The 12,934-nt window shown below is 41.0% G+C and overlaps 1 protein-coding gene across 1 annotated transcript in view; it reads right to left on the minus strand.

Annotated features, from left to right (window-relative positions):
• Positions 1-1,416: 1,416 nt before the first annotated feature.
• PTCH2 (patched 2) overlaps positions 1,417-12,934 on the minus strand; it is a 95,108-nt gene continuing 83,590 nt past the window's right edge. The window contains exons 20-23 of the mRNA XM_070745774.1: positions 12,732-12,874; positions 11,264-11,363; positions 8,707-8,955; positions 1,417-5,202 (exon numbers count right to left, since the gene is read on the minus strand). Coding sequence (XP_070601875.1) covers positions 4,786-5,202; positions 8,707-8,955; positions 11,264-11,363; positions 12,732-12,874 — 909 coding nt within the window. The 3' untranslated portion in view covers positions 1,417-4,785. The remainder of the gene's footprint in view (positions 5,203-8,706; positions 8,956-11,263; positions 11,364-12,731; positions 12,875-12,934) is intronic.

Genomic DNA, 12,934 nt, shown 5'->3' on the forward strand with positions numbered 1-12,934 from the left:
TAACTGAACCTCTAAGTTTTAGTGCGGTGTGAGAGACCTCAGATCTCTATTTGTTTTTCTTCATTCTGTTTGTTGCTCTGCTTGTGGAATTGGCTCAGCTGTGGTCCCTGTGGCTGCTGACAAGACATATCCATGCACATGTAGATCTGTGCCATTCTTTGCTGCCTTCCTCCGTGCACTATGGAAAAATAAACACTACCAGACAGCTGCAGTACAGCCACTACTAGGAAGAAGGTGGAGCAGGGAGACTGATTTTTCCAGATGGGCAGCAAGAGGGATGGGTTAACTAATTTCAGTACAGAGAACTTAGTGTAAGATGTAAGCCTTTCTCTTGGAATCTACCTTTCCTTTTCAAAATAGCAAGCTATTTTATTTATTTTTATTTGTTTTGTCAAGTATGTATCGGTGGTATACAGAGATATAATAATATTTATATACATGATACTAATAAAAGAGAAACAGTAGGACAGGGGACGGAAGGCACTCGGGTGCACTTATGCATGCCCCTCTCTGACCTCTTAGGAATCGGGAGAGGTCAAGATGAAACAATGTCGTCTGGCGGGACCCAGGGAAAGAGCCTTCTCTGTGGTGGCCCCGACCCTCTGGAATCAGCTCCCCCTGGAGATTAGGATTGCCCCCAACCTCCTTGCCTTTCGCAAACTCCTTAAAACCCACCTCTGCCATCAGGCATGGGGAAATTCATTCCCCTGGGTCGTTTCCGTTTTATGTATGGTTTGTTTGAGATGTATGATTGTTTTTATATTAAGGGTTTTAAATTGTTTTTAACTATTGGTTTTGTGCTGTTTTGCTGTTGTGAGCCGCTCCGAGTCTCCAGAGGGGGGCAGCATACAAATCTAATTAATAATAATAATAATAATAATAATAATAATAATAATAATAATGGATAGTCTAAGGCAGGGGTGGGCTGCTGCCTGACGGGGAGGGGGAACGCAGTGGGGTAGCAAAAATGGAGCTCCACCCCAGAGCACTGAAATATGTTGAAAGAAAACGTGGGGCGTCCTGCATAAACCACAGCCACAGTGTGGTAGTAAAACTTTTGGTAGCCCTTCACTGGTCTAAGGGTAAAGTTTTGGGGGTTAGGTGATGATACCACAGAGTCTGGTAGTGAGTTCCTTGAATCAACCACTCGGTTACTAAAGTCGTATTTCTTGCAGTTGAGTTTAGAGTTGAATCCCCCTGGAACAAATGTTTGCAGAGTGTTCATTCATAAGCCTCAGTTCTCTGCCAGTTTACTTGGATTCCACCCCCCCCCCCCCCCGTACCTATAATGAAATCGTTTGTTTGCGATCAATTAGTGTAAACTTTTGGTCAATTTTTTCAGATGGCAATCTTCCACTATAGGTCTAGAAAAACCTCAGTTTGGAACAAAGAACACCACACAGGATCACTAGGAGATAGGTTTATATATAATATATATTTACTTTTAAAAATAAAAATTCCATTGCAAGGCTAGAAGTCTGTACAAACTACAAAAATAAAATCTTTTTTTTTCATATAAATAATTTATATGGCAAGACAACATTATCAGGTTAACAGATCTCTAGCACACCCACTACATACTCTCACACGTGCACGCACACAAATACACATACGTGTCCACTTTTCATCATGTTTCGCTGGTCCCAGATTTGGTGAAAGGGGGGGGGAATTGGTTTTTCAGAAGCATTCCGTTATTTTTAGACAGTGGATGGAAGGAATGGTGGGGAAAACGTGGATCTAAATGCTGGCCAGCTCAGTGGCCCTATAGTAAATTAGTTTTGGGAAATTTCACTGGACTCCAGAAATCAGAGAGGGTTTAAAATAAACCGAATGTGCTCATTTTAACAAGAGACATAGACCTACCGAAGTGTTCACCATACACAGATGTGAAAATCTCAGCAGTATATGCCCTTGGTAACAAGAAGTGAATCCAACTTTGGCTGGGAATAAAATTACAGCAGTTCTTGGTGAAGGGAAGGGGTTAAAGTGCCTGGGGTTTAAAAGTGAGAATATCAATGGAAAATGGATTCCAACAAGAATCAACTTCTTGTAAGAATATGGATTGATTGTGATAACAGCCTCTGTGCTCAAGGGGATGGTACAATTTCCCCCCTAAGCATGTCCCAAGTTCAAGTGAAGCCCTCAGAGTGGCTAGTAGACAATTACACCGACAATGCTTTAAAAAGTTAACTTGTTGAACATATTAATACCATGGTTAAAATGGTAAACTGTTAGTGTCTAAATGTTGGGCAGCATCCTGCCTAGAAGTCTATATGGGTGGACTACCTACCTTCTGAAATCCTCAGATCGATAATCAGGATCAGCTAAAAACAATTTACCTGCCTTAACTGGTACATAGTTTTGTTTTGAATAATTTCGTATTTTTTGTAAGAAAGCTGCATATGTTTGCATGCATGCATAAAATAGATTAAGATTGTTTCAATCTCAAGGTGTCAAAAATCCTTCACTTAAAAGCTTCGCCAGTTCAACCTCTAATCTCTTGCAACCTAGTGCCTTCTTGATATTTTGGACTATGACTCCCACAATTTATTGCCAATGTCTATGCTAGGACTAGTAGAAGTTGAGCTGCAAAATATTCAGAGGGCATTGATCACTGGTCTATTGGATTGTTGTAGGTGACTAATGAAATAATCTAAATCCAAATGCCTTGCTTTTTTTATTCTTTGTGGAAAATTGCCCTGTTTAGCAGGCTTAATATCCATCAGATAAAAGAATAGTACTTTAATCAAATATACCATTTGATTTGATGCTGACTTAAAAAGGGAGTAGTTCAACATAAGGAAGTCGGTAACCTCATGTAAATAGATCTAACCCAAAGAAAATATTGCTCCAGTTGCCATTTTTTTCTCCTTTGGAAAAGGACAGAAAGAAAGGAATAAATAAATAAATAAATACAGGCTGTTCTAACGCCAGGAAAATTTGGGGTTTTAACATATATGGTGTCAGTCATTCTGTTGGAGTGCCCAGATAAGACCTGGCCAGAAACCGTCACTGTAAAGTTCATGGAGAACGCAGGTTGACATTCTGAAATAGAGTGGAAAACCAACTGTTTTATAAAGTAATATTGACCTGGTTATGCAGAAACCAAGCATACACACTGGAATTGGCACTTCTCCTTTAGAAGCACCCTGTTGCCAAATGATAATTCATTTTTTAATTTTCCACTAAAGAAGCTGAACCAGAAGGAGAATTCAAAAACAAAAACTGGAACCACAAGGTTAAATTTTTAGGCAGGAGATCAAAACATTTCCTCTTTGACAATTGCACCAAAATCTTACTGAACGGGGGAGGTTTCTGGTCAGCTCCAAATCTCCCAAAATAGAATCAAAAGATAGTTTCACACATACAGTTTCTTTTACATAAAAATTTCCTCTGGTAAAGGGGGAAAAATGCTTAGGCCACATTTGTCAACCATGTGTGGCTTGAGTATTTTACTATAACCATAAAGTTCAGGAAGCCAATCATCTCAGCAGAGGAAAAATATTATCAGTAAAAAGATCTCAACGATATGCATGGCATCACCCCAACAATAATATGGAGTGAGTGACCTTATTTCATAAAACTCTCAATCTGGGCAGTACACAACTGAATTCATTGCGTAGAGATCCTTGTTTCTTCTCCAAGATTTCCCCACCCCTACTCCAGATACCTTCAGTTCTAATGTGCAACACAAGCTTTGTAATCAATGGACGCATGTAAGCATTCTGTATCCTGGCATAACTCTTATCTTTCCTTGATGTTTGAAAATCCAACTAGTTTTTTTTCCTGGGTGGAGGAAATTTCAAAAACTCTATCTTGAATAATCCCTTACTTCTATTAGTCACGAAGGAGAACATTTAAACACTAACCAGAAATTGCTTAGAGGACATTTGTGTGATATAAGAGGCAAGCCAAATAAAAGAAAGTGTATGCATTTTGGGATGGGTGGGTAGGAGTAGGATCCAGAACAGAGATATTGCAGAGGCTAGCATAGGCAGTATTACTGGTGGGCACCAGAGCAGAAGGCAGCTTGTCCCACACATTTTGCATAGAACCTTGAGACCATTGCATTCTCCTTTCAGTCCACATTACAACAGGGGTGCTCTCCCTATTACAACTTCACCCTGGTGTTTCCCCTCAAAAGGGAAATTGCCACATGTTTACTAGAGAGCGGTGAAAAATAATAAAAAATAATTATTATAATTATAAGGGGAAGGGTTGGTGACTCTTTTTTTATACAGTTTAAAATAATAATAATTATAATAATATTAATAAAAATAAAAAGAATAGCAGCACAATATGGGAGAATTTCCCCCACACATAGTTTGAGTCCTCTTTTCTCCATGGAGGGCGGCTGTTTGGGCAACTAGCCCAAAGAAAGCCATGAGATGGTTCACACAGCTTGTGGAGAATGGTCACTTCCATTTTTTTTCTTCAGATTCAAGTAGGCCTGATATTAAATGGGTCACTGGCCCAAACTAAGGGCCCAAAATGTACACCCTGACACCCAAGAAACCAGAATGCTTTTTGGTGCCAGATACACCTGGGAATGTTGAGATATTCTCCTATCAGCTTTTTTTTTTTTGCAAGATGGATACTGAAAACAATCTGGTCTCTTTGTTCTCAGCAGTACTGATTATGCCTGCAGTTGGTTAGATGCAATGCAAGAGTTTCCATAAATACAGCGAACTTCACAATCTGTGGGTGTGGGATGTATCTGGCGCCCGTGCTCACTTGGCATGCTGGTCAGCCCCGAGCCAGGGCTTGGCTTGGCAAAGTGGATGGCTAATGATTCTGCTTCAGGTCCTGTAGTTCCAAACTGTCCGATGGCTTGGGGCCAAGTTTTTCAGAGTTATCATCAGATTCAAACCCCTCGTGCGTATAGCCCCGGCAAGATCCAGGCAAAGGTGGGTGCAAGGCCAACATCACTGAGGCAGTAGCTGTGACTGTAGTGAAAGTGCCACCAGGTCCTGAAGGTGGTATTTTGGTGCTGTGAGTAATGGAGTTAGTCTGAAGGGGATTGGGGGTAGACTGAGCCAATTGAGGCCCTAGTCTGTGGTTGGGTTGTTCTTGCGGCTGCAAACAACTTTTGATTTCTGTGACAGCTGCTGGCAAATGGCCACCCGGAGTTCTGGATTGGGTCCATTCTGGGCTGCACAACGATAAAGGTGATTCTAGGCTTGTCTTGTAGCTTTTTACCACCTGCCCCGGAGAGAAAAGACTACTGTTAGGTACAGAAAGGAACAGCAGATCACAAGCATTTTTCATCACAGTGCTTCTCACAACCATTTAGAAATAAAAGGAAATGTAGACACACAATTTGTTGTATACTGCTTATAATGGCTTTCCGTAAGGCCATGAAGACCTGGCTTTGCTGGCAGGTGTGGGGCCCATGAATTAATAACCATCATGCCTAAATTGTATGGATGGTGTGTATGCATGTTGACAGTTTAGTTAGTGTGGGTTTTAATAATTAGAATCGTACATATGACTTCTTTTTAATTGTTCTTGTATAAGTCCCTCGGGATTGGGTGGCATAGAAGAATGAATGAATGAATGAATAAATAAATAAAATTAATAAAATTAATAAATAATAATAATAATAATAAATAAATGATAGACAGATAGATAGATAGAAAGAAAGAAAGAATCATGAGAAAAGACCTTTAAAAGTGACTCCTCAATATTTCCCATTGTGATATTATTATTTGTTTTATGAATTTCTTAACTTAAAATTGTAATTGGATTAGTGGGCATTGGATTTTGTCACTATGTACTGTTTTTACTATTGTTGTGAGCCGCCCCAAGTCTGCGGAGAGGGGCGGCATATAAATCCAATAAATCTAATCTAATCTAATCTTTTGGAATATCACTTAATGTCTTATTTTCTCAGTCCCAATGACTGTGCCTCAATGTGCTTCTCCAATTCTTGGTGCTCTTGAGCTAGGTTGTCTTCTTGCAGACATTTCATTAATGGCTAGGTATTATCATCAGATGGGATTTCATTGAAACGTTTTTAACTCCATAACCTATCAGGAAACAAAGACTGCAACCTACAAATAGGACAGTACTAGTGTATATCAAAAACATACCCAAGACAACCAACATACTTTCACAACTGTACAGCATCACAAAATCCGTCTAAAATATTTTAAGCAAATCAGAAAACTCAGTAACCAGAGAGGAAAAGAATCAGGTATCATCACTGTCAGGATTTAGCATATCCTGAGGTAACGTCTCAATGCAGAAGAAAATGCTGAGTCATTCTGAGGCAATTAAACATGCAGCAAACTCTTCAGGTGAAAAGTATTTAAATATGCAAGAGCTCCCTGTTTTTCCTCTCTCTCTGATTCCTGATCCTGCTCTATGTGAAGTGTGCTCTGAAGTTGCTGTATTGCTGCATTGATCTGTTGGTTCTTGTGAGTTATTGTAATTGAGATAGTTGTAGTGAGATACTAGTGTGATATCTGTATAGTAAAGTAGAATACAGTTATCAGTGTAAATAAGAAGTAAATGTATATTTTCCAAGACTTCCTACTGCTACTGTGTTTCATTGAAGACTTCAACTCCATATCTTTTGTCTGTGGCTGGCTGGTTGGGTTGGTTAGCTGGTTGGGCTTGTTTGCTGCTTGGACTAGCTAGTTTCTGCAAATGCAGCTCTAACAATCACCCATATATAATGTAAAGTCTGTAACTACCATTGTGCAGGACGGACAAATAAAAGACTGGCAGACCACATCTACCAACACTAAATGGCTGTCAGCGGGCAAAAATGAGATCTTAACACATGGATTCACTCAACCATAGTTTCAACTGAGAAACTGTTAATGTTTTAGATCAACCCAAATCCAAAAATGCTAGAATTTCTGAAAGCTTGGCATTGAAATAAATCAGCCATCAACAGATACACAGAAATAAGCCCTGTTTGCATATCATTTAAAGCAGTGGTCCCCAACCTTTTTTCCACCAGGGATCAGTTTCAGCAAGACAATTTTTCTATGGCCCAGTGGGGGCGGAAAGGGGTGTGGCTTTGGGTGGGATTAAGCATGAGGGTATATCATTCCATTGTCTCTCTTCCCTCCCCCCTTTTTAATTTTGCGGGGGAACTGAGGTGACAGAGGGAGGAAGTGTAGGAAGGGGCGGTTTCCTGTCTCTTTCCCCTCACGTTCACTCGGGACCGCCGTTTGCCTTTCAGCAGATTCAGAGGACATCCCCCCCGCCACCGCCTGCTCCGGCTGGGATTCCAGCAAGGAATCCCAGAGGAGGGGGAGGTGCCTCCATGGACACAGTCACCTTCATTTGTGATCGCTGCCTGCTTGGAGTGCCCACCACCAGATCCGGTAATTTTCTTGCAGCAAGGAATCCTTCCAAAAGAAAATTACCGGAGCTGGTGGGGGGGGTTTCATGGTCACACGCACACCACTGGCTTCGCTCCCACCCAGGACCCCGGGAATAGGGTGGGGGAGCCTAGCAAAAAAAGAGCTGCACAATGCCAAAGCCTTTCCGTTTGAGCTGCAGGCAGAGCAAGGGCTTTGCGAGGGCTTCGCAAGGAGGAAATAGACCACTTTCGACAAGAGAAGAAAGACAGGAAAGGAAGAAAGCAAGCAAGTAAAGGTTTTCTCAGCCCGAGGGAAACAGCGGTCCTGAGTGAACGCGAGGGGAAAGAGACAGGAAACAGCTTGGCACTCGCCGGCTCCACAGCAGCTGCTGACTCCGCGGACCGGTGCAACATGCCTTGCGGCCCGATACTGGTCCGCGGACCGGCGGTTGGGGACCCCTGATTTAAAGGATGCAATGAGAAAACAAGGAAGGAAATAAACAGCCCAGAATAACCTCTCCTCACCCCCAATATTCAAGAAGCAGAAAACTGCACCATATAAACCCTTAGGGATAAAATGATACCCTAATCAAAAAAAATCAAGGAGGAAGTAAAGATTGGAAAGGCAAATGACTATATATAGAAAGCCAGCAAACTTTAGTCTCCTTTGCACTAATGATTCTTACCTAGCCTGGTAATTAAATGCCTAAAACAACCAAGCTCAGAGAGTACCAACAATTGAACAGTTCAATCCTGAATTACATATAATCTTTTTCTGTTTGCTCTTCTCCACTTCAGATATACATTTAAGGGGTAAAACATCCTAAAGCAGAAATCCCCAACTTTGGGAACCACGCCGAGTGAGTAGCAGGCTGGCATGCATGTACAGCTCAACTTGCATAAGCAGCAGGCTAATGCACATGCACATGTAGGTGCACAATGTCCTTGCTGGCCCTCCATTCACAGCCATGTGGCAAATAGGCAGTGAAGGGCTACCAAATTTTTTGCTACCACACTGTGGGCGTGCCTTATGCAGGATGCCCTGCATTTTCTTTCAACATCTTTTAGTGCAAATTGGATGCTCGGGGGCGGGGGCGCTCCATTTTCGCTACCCCACTGCATTCCCCTTGTCTGGGCAGTAGCCTACCCCTGCAAATAGGCCACAGACCAGTACTGGGTCATGGTCCAGGAGTCGGGGACCCCTATCCTAAAACATTAGAGACCAAAAAAATATCTAGTTTTCATTTTGTCCTTCCTCCAGTGAATGAAGGAAAATACGCTCTTATTGGAGCTGCAATCTAAGAGTCTTTGGTCTTCTCTTTCTATGAAATAACACCATCTAGCCAGAAAAACCAAGTTGGTTGTTTCGGGCCCTGATTGACACTTACAGTGATTTGGGGGAAATTAGGACTTTTGCTGGCCTTGACCAAGATCTGTGATTGAGCTGGGGAGATGATGTATGTGCTGCGGTCATCTTCGCCAGTCTCTGATGCACTAACTGTCTCTGAGTAGTATTCTGAGTCTGAGGAGTCACCGAAAGCATTTCCATGTTGGCGAATGTAGAAGCTGTGGTGATTGATAGGCGGTGGGACAGGTGATGGCGTTGGCAAGCGGCTGCCATTATCTGCTGGTGTGACCTGTATGAAGAAAAGAAAGAGGTCTGTACCGAATAAGGGAACTAGCAAACGTTCTCCAGCTGTTTTGCTTTCAAATGTGACCATCTAATCCAGTGTTTCCCAACCATGACAACTTGAAGATATCTGGACTTCAACTCCCAGAATTCCCCAGCCAGAATTTGCTGGCTGGGGAATTCTGGGAGTTGAAGTCCAAATATCTTCAAGTTGGCAAGGTTGGGAAACACTGCTCTAATCAACCAGCTCAGTCGAATCATTCCCAGAATTGCTTAAAAGTTCTTATATCTAAAGAGTTCTTAACTGAAAAAGGCAACTCTAGTTATCTGTGTATAGCAGGGGTCCTCAAACTTGTCAACTTTAAGACTTGTGGACTTCAACACCCAGCATTCTCCAGCCAGCATAGTTGGCTGGAGAATTCTGGGAGTTGAAGTCCACAAGTCTTAAAGTTGCCATGTTTGAAGACTTCTGGTGTATAGCAACAGTAAATCACAGCTGACATATATTGCTCTTAATTTTATTTATCTAAGTTGGCACTTCCGATAAGAAAATGACATAAGACCCTTATGGTGAAATAGCGCAGATCAGAACATCTACATCCCATTATATTGTTTTCTCAAGAAATCACAAAGTTAGAAGGAGTCCAATTGCCTGATTGGGGAATCCAGATTAAAGCATCCATATCAAAATTTCTGCATGAACATATTCAGGAAGGAAATCTTGCCTTCTCTCTTGGGGATTGATTCTACTGTAGAACTGCTCTTTCTGTAAATAATTATTTTTTTAAAGATTCAACCTTACTCTACATCATTATTCTGTGGGCAGCAGAGAAGAGTTCTGTCAACAGGTAATAATAATAATAATAATAATAATAATAATAATAATAATTTATTAGATTTGTATGCCGCCCCTCTCCGAAGACTCGGGGCGGCTTCAAAATATAATTATATTTTAAATACTTCAAAATATAATTATATCTATGACTCATCTATGTGTAAAAGCTAAAAATTGCCAGTTCCTTTAAAAGATTTAATTTTGAAATCTAGGATAACTTTTGTTGTCCTTGTCTGCTCTGGTTCCAATTTTTTTTGCAATTTTCTTAAATTCAATTCATAGTAAATTCTGACAATGTAAAATTCCTTCCCCCCCCCCCCATCATTTTAGACTTCTTGAGCAGAAATTAAGCTTCACATGGTGCAGTCCAAAATTTAATAGAATTTTTTACTTATTTATTGCTCTGTCAACTTTATGAGCAGCTTTCCTCCCTTTTATTTTAAAGAATCTATTTAATGAAGCCATTACAGGGACAGAAAAAGGAGGTTTTTTAAATTGTTATAGTTCTTAACATCCCTCAACTATTTCATCTCATTTTGAGCTTCAGTTTTAAGATACTACAAATAGTCCTCAATTATGATCACAATTAGGACAGGGACCAGATCAATTTTACAACCATTTTTACTATGGTTTCTAAGTGAATCAGGTAGTCTCTAAGTGGATCACATGGTTGTTAATAGTTAAACAAATCCAGCTTCCCCAATTGATTTTGCTTATTGGAAGCCACTGAGAATGGCACAAATTGCAATCAAGTGACTACATGATGTTGTAATGGTCCTAATGCATGTTGGCTGCTGAGTGGCCAAAGTGCAACTGGGTGACTGTAGAGGTGGTAGGTTGGATGGAGTTGTAACTTTGAGAAAGGCTTGTATGTCACTTTTTCTAAGGCTGTTGTAACTTTGAACCATCATTAAACAAATGGTTGTTATGTCAAGGACCATCTATAGCTTCAGTTCAGATAGAAATAGATAAAAATAGATAGAAATAGATAAAAATAGATAGAAATAGATAAATGGATGGATGGATGATGGATGGATCTTTCCTGAAGTTTTTCTTTGGCCACTTTGGTTCCTTCATATACTATCCCCCACATTATAATTGTTTGTAATGTGTTTTAGTATCTCAGTCTAGGAATTCCTACCTACTTTTTGACTTCTTCGTCACATTATTAAGTTTTTGTCCATGGAATTTCTACTTATTGTTATTCAGAACTTATTATGTTTTGCTTTCTTAAAGTTCAAAGTATGTCATACTTATACAGCAAACCCTGAAAGGTACTGATGGTAAACAAAAAATGAACAAACCCCGATGTCCAATTTACTAATTGATAATGATTTCCCATAGTAGCTGGACAGCCTTTTATCAAAATTTGCCAATAGGATTCAAAATCCTTTTCTTTTTTTGTATTTTGTATTTGTTTTGTATTAAGGTTTTTAAATGTATCTTGGAACAAGCTGTTCGGGAACAAAAGATCACTTACCTCTGCAGGTGGTCCAATAATAGAAAGTAGTACGGGCAATAGTACCAGGCCATTAAGTAGCCCCAGAATAGTCAGGATAGTAAGCACAGCAAAGAAATATCTGGAATGGAAGATGAAGATTAGTAAATTGGTGCATATTTGATCAATTGCCCATAATAAAATCTTCATTGCTAGATTCAGTAATTGTTCCTACTTTCCTGCTCCATTCTAGAGCTAAAACACAATATGTAGGTTCACATATCATGCTAAACCATAAGCAAAGAAAAATCACAAAATTGATTAGTGCAGTGTATGAACTTAGCCAGAGGTACAGAAAGGCATTCATCCAGAAGGTAGTTGTAAGCCTCACTAGGTACACCAGACCAGGAAATCAACTCCACAGGACGTCTAAAATTGCTTTTATTGAGCGTGGCAGAGTCTTGTAAGTTTAACTTCACTGTATCAACACTTCCTTCCTATGCTCTAGTGAAGTGATGGTGAATCTATGGCACGGGTGCCACAGGAGGCACACGGAGCCATATCTGCTGGCACATGAGCTGTTGCCCTAGCTCAGCTCCAAAGTGCATGTGCGTGCTGGTTAGCTTATTTTCAGCTCACTCAGAGACTTTGGGAGGGCATTTTTGGCTTCCAGAGAGTCTCTGGGGGGATGGGGCAGGGTATTTTTGCCTCTGGAGCCTGGGGAGGGTGAAAAACAGACCTACCAGGCCCACCAAAGTTTGGGAAATGGGCTGTTTCAGGCCTCCAGAGGACCTAAGGGTTGATGAGGGAGGCCATTTTTGCTGTCCCAAGCATTGAATTATGGGTGTGAGCACTCACATATGCACAATAGCACATGCTCTTTTGGCACCCAAGGAAAGAAAGGTTCACCATCACTGCTCTAGTGAATTAGGGAATCCACCTGAATCACTAATCTCTTTGCTTAGTTAATTCCTTGCACTTACCCAATTGGAACATATTACTGAATTTCCCCATTATTAATTAAAAAAATGCCTTATCTTACTAATACCCTAAGACCATGATGGTGAAAATCTGGCATCTGTGCCAGAGGTGGCGCATGCACCATCGCTACCTGTTCTTCTGGTTTCTGGTGCATGCATGTGTGCCAAAGCCCTGGAAACCCGAAGACCAGCAGGCCAGCATGCATCTGGTCTTCAGGTTTCTGATGCTCCAGCACGTGTGAAAACCAGCTGGTCTGCATTATATGAGCACCAGAAACCAGAAGGCCAGGTGGCTAGCCCACACATGCACACCGCCCAGTTGGTTTTTGAATTTCTGGGGCTCCAGCACATATGCATGTTCCAGTTTGGGCACTCAGTGCCAAAAAGATTCGCCATCACTGCTGTAAGACATGGATCAGCGGTTTCAAGCTCTGATCATAGGACATTTGCCATTGTGTTTGAACATATCCAGAGAATCCATCAAATATACACATATAGGCATTTAACAAATGGAAAAGAAAGATCTGTACCTCAGAATGAAATCAAATTCGGAGCCTGCCAACATCAGTACACCAAGCAGAGTGGAAACGGCGCCATCCATTACAGGAGCAAACATGTGCTCTAAAGCCACAGTGGAGCGCAGGTTCCGGCTGCCAATGGCGGTGAGAAACCCCTGAAAATAGATAAACAGTCAGAAACATTCCTAAAAAGGATTCTTTGAAACCACTCATAG

This window comes from Erythrolamprus reginae, chromosome 3 (genome assembly GCF_031021105.1).
Source record: "Erythrolamprus reginae isolate rEryReg1 chromosome 3, rEryReg1.hap1, whole genome shotgun sequence".
NCBI classification, from domain to species: domain Eukaryota; kingdom Metazoa; phylum Chordata; class Lepidosauria; order Squamata; family Dipsadidae; genus Erythrolamprus; species Erythrolamprus reginae.